The sequence below is a fragment of the Bos indicus genome, chromosome 1 (genome assembly GCF_029378745.1).
Source record: "Bos indicus isolate NIAB-ARS_2022 breed Sahiwal x Tharparkar chromosome 1, NIAB-ARS_B.indTharparkar_mat_pri_1.0, whole genome shotgun sequence".
NCBI classification, from domain to species: domain Eukaryota; kingdom Metazoa; phylum Chordata; class Mammalia; order Artiodactyla; family Bovidae; genus Bos; species Bos indicus.
In genome coordinates, this window is record NC_091760.1 from 70,270,466 (window position 1) to 70,293,774 (window position 23,309).

A 23,309-nucleotide genomic window follows, 5' to 3' on the forward strand; every position below is an offset into this window, starting at 1 on the left:
TATAGATTCAATGCAATCCCTATCAAGCTACCAACAGTATTCTTCACAGAGCTAGAACAAATAATTTCACAATTTGTATGGAAATACAAAAAACCTTGAATAGCCAAAGCGATCTTGAGAAAGAAAAATGGAACTGGAGGAATCAACCTACCTGACTTCAGGCTCTACTACAAAGCCACAGTTATCAAGACAGTATGGTACTGGCACAAAGACAGAAATATAGATCAATGGAACAAAATAGGAAGCCCAGAGATAAATCCACGCACCTATGGACACCTTATCTTTGACAAAGGAGGCAAGAATATACAATGGATTAAAGACAATCTCTTTAACAAGTGGTGCTGGGAAATCTGGTCAACCACTTGTAAAAGAATGAAACTAGAACACTTTCTAACACCATATACAAAAATAAACTCAAAATGGATTAAAGATCTCAACGTAAGACCAGAAACTATAAAACTCCTAGAGGAGAACATAGGCGGAACACTCTCTGACATACATCACAGCAGGATCCTCTATGACCCACCTCCCAGAATATTGGAAATAAAAGCAAAAATAAACAAATGGGACCTAATTAAACTTAAAAGCTTCTGCACATCAAAGGAAACTATTAGCAAGGTGAAAAGACAGCCTTCAGAATGGGAGAAAATAATAGCAAATGAAGCAACCGACAAACAACTAATCTCAAAAATATACAAGCAACTCCTACAGCTCAACTCTAGAAAACTAAATGACCCAATCAAAAAATGGGCCAAAGATCTAAATAGACATTTCTCCAAAGAAGACATACAGATGGCTAACAAACACATGAAAAGATGCTCAACATCACTCATTATCAGAGAAATGCAAATCAAAACCACTATGAGATACCATTTCACACCAGTCAGAATGGCTGCGATCCAAAAGTCTACAAATAATAAATGCTGGAGAGGGTGTGGAGAAAAGGGAACCCTCTTACACTGTTGGTGGGAATGCAAACTAGTACAGCCACTATGGAGAACAGTGTGGAGATTCCTTAAAAAACTGGAAATAGAACTGCCTTATGATCCAGCAATCCCACTGCTGGGCATACACACTGAGGAAACCAGAAGGGAAAGAGACACATGTACCCCAATGTTCATCGCAGCACTGTTTATAATAGCCAGGACATGGAAACAACCTAGATGTCCATCAGCAGATGAATGGATAAGAAAGCAGTGGTACATATACACAATGGAGTATTACTCAGCCATTAAAAAGAATACATTTGAATCAGTTCTAATGAGGTGGATGAAACTGGAGCCTATTATACAGAGTGAAGTAAGCCAGAAGGACAAACACCAATACAGTATACTAACGCATATATATGGAATTTAGAAAGATGGTAACGATAACCCTGTATACGAGACAGCAAAAGAGACACTGATGTATAGAACAGGCTTATGGACTCTGTGGGAGAGGGAGAGGGTGGGAAGATTTGGGAGAATGGCATTGAAACATGTGAAATGTCATGTATGAAACGAGATGCCAGTCCAGGTTCAATGCACGATGCTGGATGCTTGGGGCTGGTGCACTGGGATGACCCAGAGGGATGCTATGGGGAGGGAGGAGGGAGGAGGGTTCAGGATGGGGAACACATGTATAATTTTTTTTTAATTAAAATTGAATAATAAAAAAAAAAAAAACCCAGATGTGATTAAAACGCGTTTGTTATAAATATCAAGACATCTTATCACTTTTATCACTTAGGGAATTCCAAGGGTTTTAGGAGCTCTGTGCAAAATACATATTAGCATGAAGGTGAAAAAGCGAAAGTGTTAGTCGCTCAGTTGTGTCCAGCTCTTTGTGACCCTATGGCTCGTAGCCCGCCAGGCTCCTCTGTCCTTGGAAATCTCCAGGCAAGAATACTGGAGTGGGTTGCCATTTCCTTTCCCAGGGATCTTGCCAACCCAGGGATAGAACCCAGGTCTCCTGCATTGCAGGCAAACTCTTTATCATCTGAGCGACCATGGAAGCCCATATTTATCATAAATAACAGTATCCCAACCCTGCCCTCTGTCTGTCCTGCCAGCTCTCTAAGTCCCCCTAGGTCTTGCTCAGACAGGTTGCAGACAGAGCCACGCCCTCAGCATGTGCAGACCTCCAACCAGAGGACAGAGTCTCAGCTTTTCCCCACTCTTGGGGGTCTCAAACCCAACTCCCTCCTTTATGGGAGGTTAAGGAACCCCAGCTCATCTACAGTACCCTCTCCCGCAGAGGCTGTGGCCCACAGACACCTCCTTTGTGCCTCTGCCAGTCATCTCTGGTGCCCGGGGGAGGGCAGTGGAATCACTGGGTGATGGGGTGACAGTTGGGCCAGGTACGGGCAATCTTGTGATCGGCACCAACTGTTGATAACTCTCTCAGAACCTCACTGTCTTCAGATTTGGGTCCCAGTCATCTATTCCAAAATAACAGGAGTATCATTCCGTGCTCTATGGCACAGACATAACAGGCTGTGGGGAAAGGCAGATGGCAGTAAGACAATGTGTGTGCCCAGCAGTGAGGCTTCTGGGAGACAGGGGGGGGAACTAAAGAAGAAGAGAAAGCAAAGCAAGAGGGGCAAAGCATCCCTCAGAAAGGGCCCACAGACATGTTCAAGGGGCAGGTTCCTCTCTTCCTTGAGGCCCCTCAGGTGGACACTTGGCAGGTTCTGGGGTACAGCAAGTTGGAGTCTGGTCCTGGGTAATCACACCTGAATGATGCTTGTTGCTAGGGCTTCCCTTCCTGACCTCCCAGAACAAGAAGCCAGGGCCTGGTCCCTCTGAGTCGAGGGCTAAAACCACACTGGAGACACCACAGCTGTGGGGTGGGTGTTTTAGTTCTGAAGTAGAAGTCTTTCTCTTGTGAGTAGAGAATCTTCACTCTTCGGCAGAACGTCTGGGAAGGCAGGGAAATCGCACCCTGAAATGTGTCTGGAGTGGGACACACGTGGCTTCCAGCATGCAACAAGCGGAGCTGAGACAGACAAGCTCTGCCACAGGCGGCCATGTGAGCTCCCGCCTGCGAGCCTTCCTCTCAGACAGCCACCTCCCTCCAGCAGGCCATCAAGCAGGCCTGAAATGTGAGATGACACCTCTGCTTTCCGCCAGCAGCTAGAGAAAAAGAATCTGGCTTCTGCCCACTTGGGTCAGGAGCGGGTCAGAGCAGGACATGACCTGGCCCTCCCTCCCAAAGACTGGTTCTCCCCGGAGCACACACATACACCAGCAACTTGCTCTCTGAACGCTAGTTATTTACTTATCAATCACACATCAGAGAAGATCCCAAGCTGCTGCTGGCCTGTGACCCAGTGGGCACCAGCCACATTCCTCTCCTCTGACTCTGAATAAGCACCACAGGCAGAGCTGGGTAGGGGGGCAGCAGCTTCACGGCCATGGCCACCTGTGGCCGATGCAGGTAGCTGCATACCTGCCTCAAGGGGGGCTGCACAGTTTAGGTGAGATGATAATTGTGAAAGGTTTTTTCGTAAGCATGAAGCACATCAGGCAGTTTTAAACGTGGGTGAGGATTTCTTCAGGGCAGTTGAGAGGAAAAGGAAAGATGTCTAATTGACTGTACCTCTTCTATTAACCCAGCCTACCTGGCCTCATGTTTCAGGTGAATCCTCACTCTACAGCTCAGCCCTGCTCGGTCCCAGGGTTGGGGCAGCTGGCACCTTCTCTGTTGCACTAGGAGTTTGAGAATGGGCATCTGATCAGCACTTTGCTATCAGATTGATGCTGGTCGTGGAAACTACTCCAGAGGGGAAGTGGCAAGGACCCATCGGGAGTGGTCAAAGTCTGATTTCCTTGGATCTGAATCTGGACAGCACCCTTGGTCAATATTGATTTAGTCATTCCTAGCAATGTGAGATCTTTGTGGCTGTGTGGAAATCTGCATGGAGTGAGTTCAAAAGCCAGCGTCTCCATAACAGTAGCTCCAGATGCTTGATCTGTGGTTTTTCCATCCTGTGTGTGCTGATCCTGGTCCAAGGCTAGGAATCTCTCAAGGCACAACCTGGTCATAGAACCATATAGGCACAGGAGCGGCAAGACCCTCAGATGCTGTGAAAATGTTGATGCTGGTGGGAATTCCTGATGAGGTTCTGCCTTGCAGTCACACAGCAGCAGCTCCTTCCCTACAGAGCAGCCACGTCTGCACTCAGAATGCACAACCCAAAGACACTATGCTCTGGACACCTAATACCATCCCACAAATCTAAATTCCCACAGCAGCAATGCCATGGTCACCTAAACAAGAGCTTCCCCTTCCCTTCCCAGTCTCCTTGACAAGAGGACAGAAGCTTCCTGCAAGACTCGGGCTGTCACTAGACAATCTATCTCGGCTTAATATCAGGAGGACAAACACAGGCCCTAATGCCCTTCACCAGTAACAGGCAAACTTGCTAAATACCAACTGCAAAAGATTTATTCTTCTAGATGACTCAGTGAATCAGACAATACTATACTCATTTAAGAATTCCTATGTGCTGAGTACTTTTGACTTTTGGAATCACATAATGTTTTACATACTCAAAATTAAACAAAATCAAATCAAGAGGATGAGAGAGAAAAACTCTAAGAATGCAGAGAGAAACAAATTAACCTAACTATTTCTAAGGAAAAACATAATCACACCGAAGGTGGAAAAAAAGCAAAGCAGAGTAACTTCCGAACATATTATTTTGACTATATGCTTTCAGTCTAAAGACAAATAACTACAAACTAATACAAATTCTAGGCTTCCCTGGTGGCTCAGAGGTAAAGCCAATGCAGGAGTCACGGGTTTGATCTCTGGATTGGGAAGATCCCCTGGAGAAGGAAATTGGACCCTACTCCAGTATTCTTGCCTGGGAGATCCTATGGACAGAGGAGCTTGGCAGGCTATAGTCCACAGTGTTACAGAGTCGGACATGACTTGGCAACTGAGCACAAGTGCAACACACATTCTAGAAAGAAAGTTTGTTTTTTGCAGGGGTAGGAGTTAATCTACTTTCCATCAATTATAGGATTGAGCAAAGAAATAAATATATTGACTGACAGTCAAGTTTCTCACTGTTGGAGAAGGCAGTTAAAACTAAGGAAGGAGAACCCTGGGGTGATAAATTAGAATGAGAGGCATCAGTTTGAATTCGTAGTTTTTAATATGCAGAGGAAGATATAAATATATATTCCTTCTCTCTGTCTACTTAAAGGATCTACAAGGTAAGACACCCCAGTAGCAACGAACATATCTAACACCCAGATCTTGGTCTTTAAATACCATTTCTCATCTTACTGAGCCAGAGCTCTTTGGAGGAACAGCTGATTCAGGGCCAAGGCAGAGAAAATACAAAATGAGCCTAGAATATTTTCCGTCAGAAAGTAAGGAAGTGCCCCTAAAAATGATGAAGACGTGTCGAAAGGAAAGAGGAAACAGCCTGCAGGGGCATCCCCTGGCCAAATCTGGGATCATTTGAGCATCAAAATTGATAATTATAGCAATAGAATACTCATGGGAAAAATAAGAATCTGAGTCCATACAGATATAAGTAAATGAATAAATTAAAACAAGCAGAAAGAGGGAAAATCCTTTTTAGTAGAAGACCAACTAATATATGTAAAAGAAATGATGGTGTTAGAAAATCATCATTCTGCAGCCATCACAGTAATAACTGATTCTGCCAAGAATCAACAACTGATGCTAAAGCTAGTGAGTAGGAGATATATGAGGAACTGGATATTTCCATAGTCTCAAAGTATCCCTAACAAATTATGTATTAACTACAAAGGGAAAATTGGTAACTTCAGACTGGATTAACCTAGTGGGCACCACCTGAAATGCTAACCAAAGTTAACATTACCAATAATGGAACAAGCAGAAACCCTGTACCTCTCTCCTGATATGATGTCTGGAAAAGAATGCAATATCATTCTATGGGTTCCTGCCCAAAAATACAAACCCCAAATCTAATCATAAGAGATCATGTCCCAAACTGAGGAACATTCTACAAAACAACTAGCCTGTGTTTTGCAAAAAAAAAAAAAAAAAGTCAAGGTCATGAAAGACAAAGAAAGGCTAAGGAACTGTTCCAGATTAAATGAGCCTGAGTGAGGCAGGATGCCTGAATGCCCTGTGTGGTGCTGGACTGACTCCTGGTCTGGGGGAAAAAGCGACAGGATATCAGTGGGATAAATGCCAAAAGTGGACTGTGAACCTGTGGATTAGATAATAGGATTGATCAATGTTAGATGTCTTCATCTTTAAAAAAAAAAATTCCATAGTCTGGCCATCCAGGCATGCACTATGGCTATTTTATTTGGCCACACCAAGCGGCTTGTGGGATCCTAGTTCCCTGGCCAGGGATTTGAATGCAGGCCCTCAGCAGTGAAAGCGTGGAGTGTCAACCACTGAACCACCAGAAAATTCTCTAAATGTCTTGATCTTGATAAATATACTGTGGTTAGGTAAAAGAAAAGTCCTATTCTTAGGAAACAGACACTGAAGTATTTATGGATAAGGGAATATGTTTACAAATTACTTCCAAGTGGTTCAGGAAAAAATACATACAATAGAATATGTGCTCAGCCGTGTCTGACTCTTTGCAACACCATGGACTGCACCCTGCCAGGCTCCTCTGTCCATGGGATTATCCCAGCAAAATATTGGAGTGGGTTGCCATTTTCCTCCTCCAGAGGATCTTCCTGACCCATGGATCGAACTTGCATCTCCTATGGCTCTGGCATTGGCAGGTGAATTCCTTGCCACTGAGCCACCTAGGAAGCCTATAATAGAACATAATATGTATCAAAACATACATATGGAATAGAAATTTAGAGAGAGAGAGCAAGAGCCAGAGAGAGCACACAAATAATAAAGCAAAAGGACAAAATGGTAACAACTAGGAAACCTGAGTCAAGAGTATATGGCAGTTCCTTGTATTACTGCAACTTCCTATAAGTTGGGAAAATTTCAAAATTTTAAAAATAATGCATACAATTTTTATTTTTTAAAAGAAGCCCATATATATTGAAAAAATAGCTTGTTCACTCTTGTACCCCCAGTGCTCAACAGGGAACAGGTGCTTACTAAACGTGTTAGCGTAATGAATGAATGAATAAACTGTGCTTTAGAAAGTGACATTAGACATCTCTTTTAAGATAGCAGAATATGCACTTTCCCACCTTCCAAATTACCATGACAATAACAGAAAAGATGTGGGCTTTTTTTAATGTATGAAACCATAGTTATAACTAGAAAGGGAAAAAAACAAGTGCTACTAGTAGATCCTTTGGCCGCCTCATGCGAAGAGCTGACTCCTTGGAAAAGACCCTGATGCTGGGAGGGACTGGGGGCAGGAGGAGAAGGGACGACAGAGGATGAGATGGCTGGATGGCATCACCGACTCGATGGACATGAGTTTGAGTGAACTCCGGGAGTTGGTGATGGACAGGGAGGCCTGGCGTGCTGGGATTCACGGGGTCGCAAAGAGTCGGACAGGACTGAGCGACTGAACTGAACTAGTAGATCAGATATTTGGAGAGACTTCTGCATATGCACTTGGATGGGCAAAAGAAGGCACATGATGGAGCAGCCTGGGGCAGCCAAGAGAAGAGCTGTCTTCCAAGGCCCCTGAGAAGTTCCAGGCTCAGAGCCAGCAAATGCTAGGGGCAGACACAGGCCACAGCAATCACTGGGAATAAGATCATCTTGGAGGTTTCATCATGTAATGGATGTAACACATATGGCACTTATAGCATAAAAGGCTGAAGGGCGGAGCTGGGAAACAGGCCTATGTGATTGCCAAGTTCCTACATTTTACATTGAAGTGGTATAATATTAACTCTAAACAAACTGTGAACATTTTTAAATGTATGTTTAATCTCTAGAGCAGCCGTTCTCAAACTTTTTGATCTCCAGATCCTTTTACATTCTTAAAAATTACTAAGGATCCCCAAGAGTTTTTGTTTATGTGAGCTCTTTCAATATTTATCATATTAGAAACTTAAAGGGAGATATTTGAAAATACTTATTAATCACTTAAACATAATAATAACAAACCTATTATCTGTTAAAATAAGTATCATGTTTGCATGAAAAATAACTACTTTCCCAAGCAAAAATACTTAATGAAAACATTTTAATCTCTGGCTTGATAGAATACAGCTGGACTCTCATATCTCCTGCATCCAATCTGCTGTGAGATATTATTTTTGAAGTACATGAAAACAATTTGGCCTCCCATGCTCCTATAGTTAGAAAGAGTAATCTACTACCACCAATCCATATAAGAAAAAAATTCCTGTCACCCCAAAGAGAAGAATATTAAAAAAAAAAAAAAAAGTGACAGGGAATATAAGAAATAGCAGTAGCTACATATGAACCAGAAGAATTAAAGGATACTTGAAAAAAAATTAAGACTTTATTGCTCAGAAGCAGCAAAGCTTTAACAACTTAGGCCTGTGTCTTCTCCTCCATAAGTCTGATAACGTGACTTGGTTTTCCAGTTAAACACACACATTTATAGATCTTACTACAATAAATGCTATTTGCAGGTGTAAAGTTTTTATAACCAACCATAACAAACATGAAAATACTTATTACAATTAAAATATATATAAGTTTTATAAACCATGACAATGTAAAAGTAACAATCCAACAAAAAATTAGAAATCAAATGAGAGAAACAGAAGGAAGGGTAAACATGCCAATGTTCTCTTTTTTCATACTGGGAAGCAATAAGTAAACTGATATTAAATTGATAATGTAGTCAAGAAACTGAGGTATAAATAAAATATTTAAAGTTATAAACCATTAGCGACTGTCTCTGGAGAATGGCGGTAAAGGAAGAGAGGAAGAAGGCTTTTAATTTTGTATCATTCTTTTGCTTAAAAAATGTTTTTATCGCATACATGTAGTACTTCTACAATATAAATAATAACAATTTTTATTTGAAGAAAAATCTACCACATATTATAAATATTTGAAAAATAAAATGCTGACCTCAAGTTAGAAATTTATTTATAACTCAACTTCACTTTACGCAATGGATGGATACACCAAAAGATACCTGTGATCTGAATCACATTTGAAATGTACAGTCTGCTTAAATTTCTTTGATAAAATTAATATCTATCCATACATGTGTATATCTTTGTTTAAAATTAAAATTTGCCTGTGCCTTGGTTTTTTTTTTTTTTTTTAACTGATAATTGCCTAAAACAAAAAGGGAAAGCTATTCAAAATGAGCCATGGCCTTCTGTTTTCTAAGTTCTATGAACACTGAGACTCACTTTAGAGCAAATTTATCATCAGGATCAAACATAACTATTTTTGGCTCAATGAGGATCACTAGGCTACCATCACTTCAAATTCATCAGTAAGCACCTAAATCCTGCAACTTCTGACAGAGGCTGTGGATGTGATTTACAAGCTATCTGCAGACTGGAAAAAGCATATCATCGAATTTTTTTACACAGACCAGTGGTTTTTACTTCATTATCTTTTTCTCTTTCTTTATGCCTGTTCATATAAAGAAGAGAATACTTGCACATCAAAACAAAAACAAAAGAAATGTAGCTTTCTTCTGATAGGTGACAATGACAATATCCTACTAGACAGGTATTCACGCCAGAGCAGTAGTACCTCTGCAGACTGTTCATGCTGAGCTATTCTGAAGCATACCACCATCACTACAACCTCTGCAGGCTTTTGACTAAGTTGTCAAATTCAGAAAGAAAGAAAACAAGTTTTAAGAATCAGATTACATTACTACTTGAGGGTGTATGTCTGTGTGTGTGTGCATGCACACGCACTTGCACAAATGCACGCTCAGTTGTGCTCAACGCCTTGTGACTCCACGAACTGTAGCCAGCCAGGCTCCTCTGTCCATGGGATTTCCCAGGCAAGAATACTAGAGTGGGTTGCCATTTCCTCCTCCAGGGGACCTTCCCGATCCCAGGGATTGAACCCGCGTCTTTTACATCTCCTGCACTGGCAGGCGGGTTCTTTACCACTAGCACCACCTGGGAAGCCCTACATTGCTACTTGATAATGATTAAAGAGCAAACAAGTCTTCCCTGCTGGCTCAGACAGTAAAGAATCCATCTGCAACGTGGCAGACCTGGGTTCGATCCCTAGGTTGGGCAGATCCCCTAAAGAAGGGAATGGCAACCTATTCCAGTATTCTTGCCTGGAAAAGAGCAAAAAGAGATACTGAATTATACTCCCTAAGGTATGTATATTTCTTTAAATGTTTTTTATTTGATATTGTTTTATGAATACAGATATATCTAGTATTAAAGCTTCTATCCTGAAGAGAGATATTTTGTCAGCAAAAGAATAAAATGAATGGAAAAATAAGCTAAAATTGTCATCCACCCCTATAGGAAGCCAGTTGTTCAATCAGGCCTGACCAGAGTCTAAGCACCACCTAGCAGCTCCTTACACAAATTATAAGAAAAGTACTTCAGAATCATTAACACGGCCTCTAGGATTCTCCTTCCAAACCCCAAACTATTAAATAAAGGACTGCATTTTTTCTGCATTTGACCATGGATGCAACATAACCTAAGGCAGTAAGAAATTTTTAAGTCATCTAGTTCATTTATTCATAGCTGCTGCTGTTGCTGCTGCTAAGTTGCTTCAGTCGTGTCCGACTCTGTGCGACCTCATAGACGGCAGCCCACCAGGCTCCATTGTCCCTGGGATTCTCCAGGCAAGAACACTGGAGTGGGTTGCCATTTCCTTGTCCAATGCATGAAAGTGAAAAGTGAAAGGGAAGTTGCTCACTCATGTCCGACTCTTCTCGACCCCATGGACTACAGCCCACCAGGCTCCTCTATCCATGGGAGTTTCCAGGCAAGAGTACTGGAGTGGGTTGCCATTGCCTTCTCCGTCATTCACAGCTAGGCAGAATATATTAATCATGTTTTTTCCTTTCTGTCTTATGACATTGCTGCTGCTAAGTTGCTTCAGTAGTGTCCAACTCTGCGCGACCCCATAGATGGCAGCCCACCAGGCTCCACCATCCCTGAGATTCTCCAGGCAAGAACACTGGAGTGGGTTGCCATTTCCTTCTCCAATGCATGAAACTGAAAAGTGAAAGTGAAGTTGCTCAGTCGTGTCCAACTCTTGGCAACCCCATGGACTGCAGGCTACCAGGCTCCTCCGTCCATGGGATTTTCCAGGTAAGAGTACTGGAGTGGGTTGCCATTGCCTTCTCCGCTTATGACATTATGATATCTTAAAAATCTTGTAGTTCAGGGAACAGATCAATCTTCCCAGGGTTAACCAGCTCTTATAGATAGCACACAGCTGGCCAGGAGCATGCCTTCCATATGCAAACCTACCAATTCTGAGTTATTCCCTAAGCCACTCTGTTTATCTAATTCTCACACACCAAGCCAATATTTCCCCTGCTCTAAATCACCCCCAGGTCAGTTTCTAGGAAACTAGAGACCATCTCTACTGCCAAAGCTTACCAGAACTATTAAAACCAGCCAGTCCTAAGCTGTTTGCTCTACCCTGCCCTGCCCTTCCCACCAAAAGCACAATAAGGGCTGTGGCCCAGGTTTTCCCTTCATTCCTGCTTTTGCCTCCTGACCAGAACCTGGTGCTTCCCCTGTGGCCCTGCATGGCATTCCTCCTTCTCTTGAGAAATGTAAGTGGTAAATTCTTCTTCCAATGGCACTGATCTCTCCGTGTCATCAGTCACCTCTACAAATGAAGATCCTGTGAATATAAATGAGACAATCCCACTGCATTCATTTCTGTGAAGAATCACTTTCATTCTAGTTCATCCAGAAAATGTCTCCACTCCAACTTTTTACAAGTATGAGGCATTTTCAGAGCATTGTCATTTTCGAGGTTGACCTCCTAGGCTAAGTGACAAGTAGGCCTATAAAGTGGAAGGGGCCAAAGACAACAGAGAGAGAGCAAGAAAGACGAACCGAGCTCACATGAAAGCTGCAGACTCATTCAACCCTGAGAGTAATCGCTGCCCTTTCTTCCCTCCCAGGCTCCAGGGCCCAAGCCTGTTTCTTCTGTTATATCCCATAGGTGGTTCTGTCTAGGTACCCTTGGTCTTTCTAAGCCTCAAGACCCTTCACTTGCATTGAGTCTCTCCAAAGACTACACGTAATTTTGTATTTATAATTTGTATCCTTTTGACTGAAGAGAATCCCTGAAAATGGTATAAGCTTCATGCCCTACAGAAACTGGGAGGGTGATAGGGGTCATGACTCCCAGAATCCCAGATGTAAGCCCTTCTCTTCCACCCAACCCCTCTGGACCCCAGCTTCCCTGTCTGTATAAGAAGGGATAACAAGATGGCCTTGTCCTGGGTTCCCTTTTCTCCTCAGGTGCATTCATTTCTCTATATTCTAACAAAGCAATAAGCTATCACCTAGCATGTAGCTGCCAAGGCTCACTTTGCATATTGGCTTTTTAAAGATGCTAAAACGGGCCTGAAAAATGCAAAAATGAAAGTCAGTTCTTAACTGTACATGGGCTAATAAGGGTGCAGAAAACTACAGCAAAGATTCTGTGATGAAGCCTGATACCAATGCTCAAAATTATAACCTAAAGATTGGCTGCATTAAGATCAACCCAGAGCCATAATATAGGGTGAGGGTGTTTGGGCTCAGTTCTCACCTGGCTCTGCCACTCTCTTAATGTATCTTTGGGCAAGTCATTCCACATCTCTGGGCTTGTTTATTGACAAGCTAAGCAAGGGCTGGACCAGAGGATCTCTAAGAACTCCTCCATTTTTTTGAGTTTGAGAGTAGAAAATTCCTCTTTATTCATTGCAATAACTTGTATCACCTCTGTCTCTTAACATGTTCACCTCTTTTTGCCTCGCTTGCTGGTCCCACAACTGGATCATATTCTTTCTTACTCTTACCACATTGAGCTAACCTCAGTGAGCCACTGAACCGAGGAAGCGAGAACAGGGAGCAAGCACAGGAGAGGCCAGAGAGGGAAAGGGAGGCAGGGAGTCTGGCAGCACTGAGTCCTGGTGCAGCATCATGAAGGGCTCGCACCCTGGCTCACGCATGGGCCAGATGCCATAGCTCTGATGGGCAACTTACTCCCTGAGTCTGCATGGGGCTTTTTTCAACAGTGATTATCTCAGGCCAGCCAGAAGTTACCCCACAGACTTCCTAGAACAGGGTCCTCACAGACTCACTCCTGCTGGATCCCAAGTTTCCAGCTGGATAAAGAAGGAAGAGAATGAGTTACTCACACTAGCTAATCTGCGGCTTTTGGTCACCCATTCTCAGACCACAGCATGACACAGCTTCCCTTTAAGTTTTTCTGGAGACTATCCAATCCTGAGAGAAGGAAAACAGCACACCAGACTAGTGGGAGGCATCCTTTATTCCATCATGATTAAGAGACTTCTGTTTTACTATCTGCAGCACTCGCTGGAGATCCTGGCAAGAACAGGCACTCGATAAATGCCTACTAAGCTGAGCCAACTTTTCCTGCTATTTCCCACACTAAGAGCACTGGATCCTGCTGGACCCCAGACCTTGCACAGATGTCCACTTGCCATCTCTCCCTGTCTCCAGCTACTCCTTTCTCCTGTCAGCTTCATCTTCCTGACCACTGCGTCTGTCACAGTCCTCTCTGTCCAGTGACTGATGGAGAGATGGCTGCTATCAAAGGCCATTAGCTTTCCATTCACCTCCCTCTGGCACCAGCTGCTCCTTAGCTTTCCAGCCCTGCATCTCACAAGCAGACTACTCGACTGGGTTTCTGTGTGAAATCTGCTTCATCTGATCACCGGACAAGCACTGTATTTAGTGTGCACCATGTGACAGGCACGGGGCCAGACCCTTCTGTAGATGGCGTAAGAACCCTGAAAATCAGGTACACTCACCCCATCTTGCAGTTGTGGAAACAGAGGGCAAGCCCTTGAGTAACTTGCCCAAGGGCCTGGCGTGCCTGATGGCATAGTCAGAATTGGGAACCCCAGGTTCCCAGGTTCAAGTCCACCCTTAAACCATACTGCACATCAGTGAAGTGCCTGGGGACAGAGGTTCCCGAAATGACTCATACCTCCACAAGGTACACACACACATTCCCAAACCACTCCAGGCCTAAAATAGTCCTCAATGGACTGCCCCTCCCACATCATCCAGAGTGTCCCAGACACTATCCCAGTCTCTGGTTTTGGCCAAGGAAATTATTCTGGATTTGGGACTCCTACCTTAGGTCTTCTACCTGAATTTGATGTGCTGAGTTATGTATTCATTTGCCAACTGAACCCTCTGATCAGTCATATCACTACCTCATGGATCAAATATATACTGCCCATCTCAGTTTTATTATTAGGCAACATTTACAAAATGCCTATGAACTGAGTGCTATACTAAACATTTACATGAAGTGTCTCTGTTAATCTTCATAATTCTCTAAGGTGGGTTCTATTATTGTAGTCATTTTACGGGAGGATACAAAGGCTTAATAACCAGGTGAAGTAACTTTCCCAAAGTTACAAAGTGTTAGAGTCAGTACTTGAATCAGGCAGCACCATCAACCCTCAGATCTACAGACCCTTCTCAGCTGGTCTGCTTGACCAACACACACCTACCCACCCCCACCCACCCCCACATACCCAATCTGGTCCCAAAATGAGTAAAGCAAACCAAGAATCCATTCATTAACCCCTCCACTTAACTTGCAAGCATCCCCACTCTTCCCAAATGACACAGTGACCAAGAACAGAGCAGATCTGAACAGAAGGGTTTAGGGTAACACCCCCTAGCCTGTCTTCCCACTGGGCATGGCCTTCCTGGTTCCATGCTCTTCAGGCCTCAAAGCTCTTAGCAGAATTCCTAACTCCCAAACCTGGAGTAAAGGGAGAAAAAGGTTTATGGGAAACTTCTGGAAGGCCAACCACTTCAAACATGTTAGCTGTCCAGCCTGCTATCTATTCCCATACAGGCTTCGCCCAGGCCATTGAGGCAGGAGGCATAAAGCAGAAAAGATTAAAGCCTAGACCTTGGCAACAACCATTCCCGGGTTCAGAGTGCCTCCGTTTTTCATCTGTCAACCAAAATAATTATTATATCTACTTCAGAATGTTGTGAAGATTAAAAGAGATGATGCACATTAAGTGTTCAGCACATAATAAGTTGATAGTTATAATCATTTTCTTACCCTCGCAGCCTGGGGATGTGTGCCCCAACTTTACCACTGACCCTTCAAGACCTAATGCAAATAGCAGCTCCCCCTATCCTTAGCCAGGTGAGTTCAGTTAAGCAGAACCGGCACTGACTGAGCATCTTCCATACGCCGAGCACTAACGACAAGTACTGAGGACTCAAAAATGAATAAGACAATGCCCTGAACTTCAGGGATTCACAGTCTTAAGGAAGACAGGAGTGGCAACCCACTCCAGAATTCTTGCTTGGAGAATCCCGTGGACAGAGGAGCCTGGCAGGCTACAGTCTGTGGGGATCGCAAGAGTTGGACATGACTTCACAACTAAACCACCACCACCCAGGAAGACAGGAAAGAAACAGCTCACTTCAATACTGCAGAGCAAGTGCACTGACAGAGCATGCTACGGGAGGGAGCAGGGGAAGCCAGTCAGATCATGTGAGGGCGGGTGGGCAGGGGCTGTGGGGACCAAGGTAAGGAGTCTGAACTGAATTCTGAAGGCAGCGAGAAGCCATGGAAAGGCTTTAAGCAGAGGAGTCAAATGTACAGACTTGTGATTTAAAAAGGGATCGCTTTAGACGAGATGTGGAGAAAGAAGTTAGGAAGATATGAAATAATTCAATTAAAAAATGATACCTTGGACAAGACAGGGCAATGAAGACAAAGGGAGGGATTTCCAAGATGTCTAGATAATGAACACCAAAGGCCTTGACATTGAACACTGTCTAATCCCTGTATGTTCAGAGACTGAGGGAGATGGAGAGGAAGGTGATACATAGGCATTTACATTCATCATTTTAAAAATCAACACTCGAGACTTCCCTGGTGGTCCAGCAGTTAAGACTCTGTGCTTCCACTGCAGGGGGCACGGGTTCAATCCTTGGCCAGGGAACTAAGATCCCGCATGCCACGTAGTTGTGGCTTTAATTAATTACAAAAAATTTTAAAAATAAAATCAACTCTCTCTTAGGGAATTCATGGCAATTTAGCTTGCACTGTGGTCATCTGTTACTTGTTCATTTGGTTAGTCAATTAACATTTACTGCTACTTAAATGCCAAGCATAGCCTTAGATACTTGGAGAGTTCAGAGACAAATCAGCTGAGTGAGAAGTATTAGCAAAGACCAGCAAGGGGAAAGATACAAGTACAGGGCCTAGGGAATGGACCTTTGTCTGGAAGGTGGGGTACAGAGAGTAAGATGCAGGAGAGCAGGTTTGAAACTCAGACTGGGTCAGACTGTGCAGGACCTAGGCTAAGGAGTTTGAACTCTTGAGTGGTGGATAGGAGAGCCACTGAAGGTTTTAAACGAGAGAGAGGGTCACAGCTGAGCCTCAATGGATCCCTCTCACAGCAATGAACCAAATGCTCTCCTTTCAGAATCCCTGGAAATGAGGGCCTTATGTTTTCCATCTGGGTACATTTTTCAAGCTTAACAGTACCCATTATTTAGGAAGTAGTCCATGAACATATATTAGGTGCATAAACACTCATGTACAGTCTTGCAAACACAAATAAAATGCATGGCAAGTATGACGAGAAACTGGTCGAGCTAAACACATTCTTAAAGTTAAATAAAATAAGTAAGACAAGGTTTCTATAAGGGTACTCAACCACATTAAAAATATGGTACTGGCTCGTTCACCTAGGAGCAAAGACCTCTGGGCAAGAGTTCTGAAATCTCTCTGAGGAGCTATTCTGGGTCTCCAGTCACTCATTTTTTCTAAACACCTTGAATATTTAGGGGGCTGGGTGTAAGGAGCTCAGTAGAGAATGCAGGATACAGTACTGGGCCCGCCAGGGGGAAGGGGAGCAGTACCTTTTGCTGAGCACTCGCCAGCTGCCAGCCACCACGATGCATTTTTCATATGTACCCATGCACATGAAGAGGGGTAACTAGCCAGCTTGGATTTCCCCACCAATCCTGAATCCCATCTGCCTCTCCAGCCTCTGCCCTTTGGCTCAGGGCTCCCCGGCTTTGGACCCCATTCTCTTGTTACTGTGTGAGGCCATGAGTTGATTCTCTCTCCTTTTGGGGGGCTCATTCTCCCTGTTATAATGCCAGAAAACCCCTCTAACCCTCTCTATAAAGACGAGAGATATCCAAGAGACTGAAAACTTCACAGTTGAGTGATCATCATACAGCAAAGACCCTGGTGCAAGTTGCTCCTTGATAAATGCCTAAGCACAGTTGGTTTTTTAGGGGAGAGTCATTTAATTCCATACCTACACTGAATACTTACTGTAATGATCAACAGGTAAAGAAAGAAAAAGAAAAACCTGCAGATACCAGGGAATCCAGAAATCTATTTGACTTCAGTATATACAGTATGACTTTGTCAGAAATAAATTTACCTTCTTACATTGGTTTGATACAGTATTAAAAGGAGTTTGTATTATCTCAGTCCTCACTCTGTTCATGGAAAACCTCCATGGGTGGGGCAGGGTAGGAGGAGGAGTGTCCAGGATTCGGAATCTGCTAGATACCAAAGAATATTTTTTGCACACAGATGGCTAGGAGTTGGCTGTAACATTTTCTCGATTAAGCTGGAATACCAAAATAAATGTCTGAGATCATTACTTTTAAAATAGTCCACCGTAAGATTTCCATTCAGCATCTTGCCTGGTGACCTTTTCTCACAGACCCCCACACCACCCAGGCCTACCTGCTGGGCTGCCTCGTGGAAGAGTTCCTGCACTTGAGATATCTGGGCCATTCTTCTGGAAATGGGGGTCCTGGTGGTCTGGGTGGGGAGACCCCTCTGGAAAGTAAACAGTGTTCCCGATCAGTCTGGCTCCTCTTTCCCTGGATCCTTATTGCCCATCCTTCCTATACCAGGCCCTGTCTGAGGAAGGAACTTTGTCTTGCCTCATCTGGAAACATCTCCTTCCCTCTTTGGTACCCAAATATTTGATCCCACTCATCCTTCACAGACTCCCTCTGCTCAAATGTTGTTGTTCTTTTAAACACAGCTGCCCCCAGCTCTTTTTTGCCCTGAGCTCCTTCAACACAGGGGTCGGAGCTGACTGCCTAGCTGCCCAGCGCCTGAGGACACAGTTTTACACTCCTCTCCTTCCTTGTGAACCCCTCTGTCCAGGGCCAGGACACCATCGATCCACTAGAACTGGCTGCAGGTGGTCAAAGGACCGGAGACTTACCGAGACCAGCTCCGGAGACAGAGCACAGACCCCTAGGGTTTCGGTCAACGCTGAACTCGCGTGCCTCCAGCAACCCCACTTACGCGAACCCCTACAGCGCAGCGTACACCCACTCTCCAGCGTCCGCCCTTCTCGAACCAAGTTCTCAGGAAGCCCTGGGCCCGGCGGGAGGCTCGGGTCCCAGTTGCCGTGTGCAGACAGGAATGGGGTCTACCTGAGCAGAGGGCAAAGGTGACCCAAGCCGGGCACCGGCTTACAGAGTTCCCGGCAAAGAGGAGCCGCCCAAGACCACCGTGCGGTTTCCCCACCCACCAGCCGCTCGGCGTCCGCCCTCACCTGTTCTCGGGACGCCGGCTTCTAGAGCTGGGCCCGCCCCGCCCAGGCCCCGCCCCGCCGCCACGTGGCTGACCAGGTGCGCGCGGCACGGGTCCCAGCTGTCCCGCTGACGAGGCGTCCGGCCCGAGCTCGGGCACCGCGGCCACGACTCTCGGATCCAGGTTGAGAGAGTCGGGCCGCGGGCACTTCCCCTCCCCAAGGGTGGTGCCCGCGCACTGTCGGCCGCCCGGGAGAGCTCCCGGGAGAAAGGAACAGCAATCTTAACAGGGGTGGGAAGGGACTGCGCGGGGGTGCAGGAGTGGACAAGGGAAGAGTCCGCAAACTCTCAGACTTGACCAGCTACCGCTCTGGATAGCTCGTTCACCGCACCCCGCCGAGGTGCACGACCCTCGGATTAGGGTGACAGGACGCGAGCCTACTCATTGCACCTGCTCTCTCTGACACTACTGAACGCAGGAATGAGAGGCTGGGGAGCAGAAGCACTGGCGCAAGAGACTAAGTCTGCGCTCCAGGGACCCCAGTGTGCCTCGGCCACGCGACCTAGGTGACCCTCAGCCTTGCCGGAAGTGGAATTCTTTCGCCAAGAAAGTGCCCTCGGGCATGCTGAGGTGTGGGAAGTAATTACCTTCGCCACCTTCAGCAATTCCCAGAATCGGCTTGAAGGGATTAGGGATGAGGTAAGGTTTCCAGGACCCCACCTTGAAGGAAAAAAAAAAAAAAAAGTCATCATCATGCAGAGAGATTAAATTATCTCTATTTCCAATCCGGCATATTTCCTAAGCCTGAAATAACTTGCTAGGCCTCCTTGTGGGCTTCTGAGAAACCGGAGGGCAGCTGGGAGTACTTCCCACGCCCACAGGAGCCTTTGTGTGAAAAACCCTAAAAATAGAGGTTGTTCTTTTAAAAACAAAAGGGAAGGCAAAGTCATGGGAACACTGACAGAGCCCCAACCTCCTCTGCTCCAGCAAAGGGTTTTTTGGGTTTTTGTGTGTGTGGATTTTGATGTGAAAATATATATATAATATAAAATGTACCATTTAAACGATTTTTAAGGGTATAGTTCAGTGGCATTAATAATATTTACCACGTGGTGCAGCTTGAACTATTTCCAAAACTTCATCACCCCCAAACTGAGACTTGGTACCCTTCAGCAGTAATTCCCCACAGCCCTCTTGTCCCAGCAAGTGGTAATCTCTATTTTCTGGCTCTATAAATTTGTTTCTCCAACCTTTCTCATATAAGTGAAATTAGATGACATTTGTCCTTTTTATGTCTGATTTTTCACTTAGCATCGTGTTCTCAAAGTTGTAGCATGTGTCAGAACTTCTTTCCCAGTAAAGAAGTTTGTACCAATGCACTCTGTAAGAGGAAAGAACCCCAGGATGAATTACAGATTAGCCACCTGTGAGCAATGGATGGCTGGGTGGGCGTATTTTTGGAATCTCATGTTTGTACAGACATCTGTACAGAGAGTAGTGCCATCTTTATTATTTATTTTGGGGTCACGTGTGTGGTTTCTGTAGTGTAGTGGTTATCACGTTTGCCTAACATGCGAAAGGTCCCCGGTTGAAACCGCATGGAAACAGCTTCACAGGGGCTTCCCTGGGGGCTAAGACGGTAAAGTGTCTGCCTGCAATGAGAGAGACCTGGGTTCGATCCCTGGGTCGGGAAGATCCCCTGGAGAAGGCAATGGCAACCCACTCCAGTATTCTTGCCTGGAAAATCCCATGGATGGAGGAGCCTGGTAGGCTACAGTCCATGGGGTCGCAAAGAGTCAGACATGACTGAGCAACTTCACTTTTTTGGGGGGTCACACCTGACACTTCGTTTTTTTGCCTCAAGCTGATTTCCTGTTTGCTGTCACCTTCTGATGAGCCTCTCTCAAAGTGTCATGTGAACTTTGAAGAATCTACATTCAATTCCATATCAGCCTGAGCTAAAAACATTAAAAAAGGAAATCCACCCCTCTGTTCAAAACCACCTACTTCTTGTCACTCATCATTTTCTAAACAAATGAAAAGTTTCCTTTAAAACTTATGAGCATCTTCTATACCTAAGAACAAATGTTTGTCCTTTTTCTTCATGTTAAGGCTAGAGAAACCTGTCCATTTGCAAATAAAAAAAGTGTATCCTGCTTAATGTAGATTTATAACAATGATATAACTGTAAAAAAATAGTAATACTCTTACTGTATTGAAAAATAGAATCCTGCATACCTCTGAACAGAACAATTCCATTTTTAATATACTACCCTATATGACCTAGTACAAAGATGTTCACTGCATCATTACTTTGTAATAGTTTTTGAAATTTAACATCCTAACTGACCACTAATAGAAGACTGATTAAATAAGTTATGGTACAGCCATACTATGATAGCCAGCATTAGAAAGAACTAGGTATTTTTATATGTACTAATATAGAACTTTGATCATCACATAACAACAAGTAAAAACAGCAAATTGTAGAATAACATATACAGTTTTTTTTAAGCAGTGCATATATGTGTATAGTTTGTATGGAAAATACACATCCATTTGTTAACAGTGGTTATCTGTAGAGAGGGGGGTTGAGATAGTAAAATGGGAGAGGAAATCTAAGTTTGGTGCACAAATTTTGGATTTTTATTGAATTTTTTTCTTACAATGAGCACGTTATTTTTGGGATCTGAAAAAATGAGTAAGAAAATTAAAAGACAATGTGGGGTAGATTGCATTTTCCAAAGATAACTGCATTAACATATTCCATCCCATATGCTCTTTTGAAATATGACATTGACATTCCTTCAAAAAGAGATGGGAATCTATGTCCTCTCCCCTTGAGCCAAATGGACCTTTGTAAGTGCCTCAACCAATAGAAGTGAAAGAAATGACACTGCTTGACTTCCTAGGTTAGGTCATAAAGGCAGTAGGGAGTCCATCTGGCTTCCTTGCTCTCAGAGCACTTACCCTTGGAACTCAGCCACCATGTTGTGAGGAAGCCCAGGCCACACGGGGAGACCACATGTTCCTACCAATAGCCAGCATCAATTGCCAGACATAAGTGAAACAAGCCTTCAGATGATGATTCAAGTTCCCTGCCTTAGATTCTTCCAGCTGAGGTCCCAGATGCTGCAGAGCAAAGATAAGCTGCCCTTGCTGGACTCTGTCTGAATTCCTGACCACAGAAACCATGATAGATAGTGAATTATTATTGTTTTAAGCCACTAAATTTTGGGGTAATTTGTTATTCAGCAACAGATAGCAAATACATAATGCATCTAACCAAGATAAAAAATATTTCATTTCCTTTCACAGTATTTTTATTCATCTCAAATTGTTTGACTTTACCCTTGTTGCAGTAGTTATATTTAAAAATAATATTATTCTTAAATTTTCTTAAACTCACCTTTTAAACTCACCTCTTAAACTCACATTTAAGAAATATTCTTAAACTCACCTTTTTTTTCTATTTGGGAACCACTCCAGCTAGAGTTGAAGCCCACAGTAGTGAGGCTGTTGCTCTATGGGTCCTACCTTGTCAGCTGCAGACAGAAGATCCTTCATCTCGTTCCTTTCCAGTGGTCAGTGCTGGGAATTGCCTTCTGTGTAAAAGCTGGAGAAGAGACCATGTCTTGAAAAATGATCTCATTTATCAGAAAGTCTGAACCCTGGGGAGGGATCAGAACTTGGACAAATTCAACCAAAACAGAAATGTGCAAACAGGTTGAAAACATTAAATCAAAATGTAAATATGTATAATAATTACAAAACCATATCTCACAGCCTGTGCCCTAGAACCAGCATCAGAAGGGCTGCAAATAATGGATCTGCTAGTCTGGTGGTACTCTCTCCCCCAGGTCTGCATTTTGTAATCACCTGGGTATGGGGTGGGGCCTTGGCACCAGCATTTTCTTTAAACTTCTCAGGTGATTCAAAGTGACAGCCAAGTTGTAAACTATGGAATTTCTAGCTCAGTCATTTTAGGGTTTTTGTTTTTACCTTCTCTAAAATATCAGAGGGAGCATACATCCTGTCCACAATAGTGTGTTACTCCAATTATAATCTTCAAGGACAAGGGGAAAGTGTGAAATATAGCTGAGTGCAGAGAACACAAGCAAAACAAATATATTTGTAAATATACAAATATAAAATATGTATACTTTTTCTTTTTAGTTGGACATGATGCACCTCCTGCAACATCACACCTGTCTTAAAAAGTCATAGATATTCTGCACACACTCAGCAAACTTTTGTTTGCTGGCTCTGAGGGGAGAGTCAGAATTTGAACCTAAACTTGGTTTGGTTTCAATACCAGACCCTCTCCTATACCAGCTTCTCTAATCCAGGTGAAGAGATGGGGCAGAAAAAGAGTTTTCCTTCTTCCTGGATTTTGAAATGCTTTCCCAAGAGCCCCAGATACAAAAAAAGTCTGTCAGAAGGGCTATCATATGCTACTAGGAGTTGGAAGGGGGTGAATCAAGAGCTGCAAGCCTGACGGCAGTGCCAGCACTGCACACTGCAGGCCCAGAGGAGGGGACGGGGCTCCAGGAGACTCACCCCGCTCTGACTTCCCGGGCTGGGCTGAGTGGAGAGGGAGGGGCCGCCACTGTCCTGCCATCAGGTGTCCCCAGCTCCTGCTGAGCAGGTTTCTCCTCCAGGATCTAAGCTATTTGTTGACTCTGGGG

General features: G+C 44.1%; 1 protein-coding gene across 2 annotated transcripts in view; it reads right to left on the bottom strand.

Annotated features, from left to right (window-relative positions):
* SLC12A8 (solute carrier family 12 member 8) overlaps positions 1–18,686 on the bottom strand; it is a 148,681-nt gene extending 129,995 nt beyond the window's left edge. Inside the window, exons 1-2 of one of the 2 annotated variants that reach the window (XM_070788814.1) lie at positions 18,308–18,686; positions 17,815–17,910 (exon numbers count right to left, since the gene is read on the bottom strand). In XM_070788814.1, the coding sequence (XP_070644915.1) occupies positions 17,815–17,865 (51 nt within the window). In that variant the 5' untranslated portion in view covers positions 17,866–17,910; positions 18,308–18,686. Of the gene's footprint in view, positions 1–17,814; positions 18,285–18,307 lie in introns of those variants that run through there. The other variant, XM_070788805.1, reaches the window with a different exon arrangement.
* Between the last annotated feature and the right edge of the window lie 4,623 nt (positions 18,687–23,309).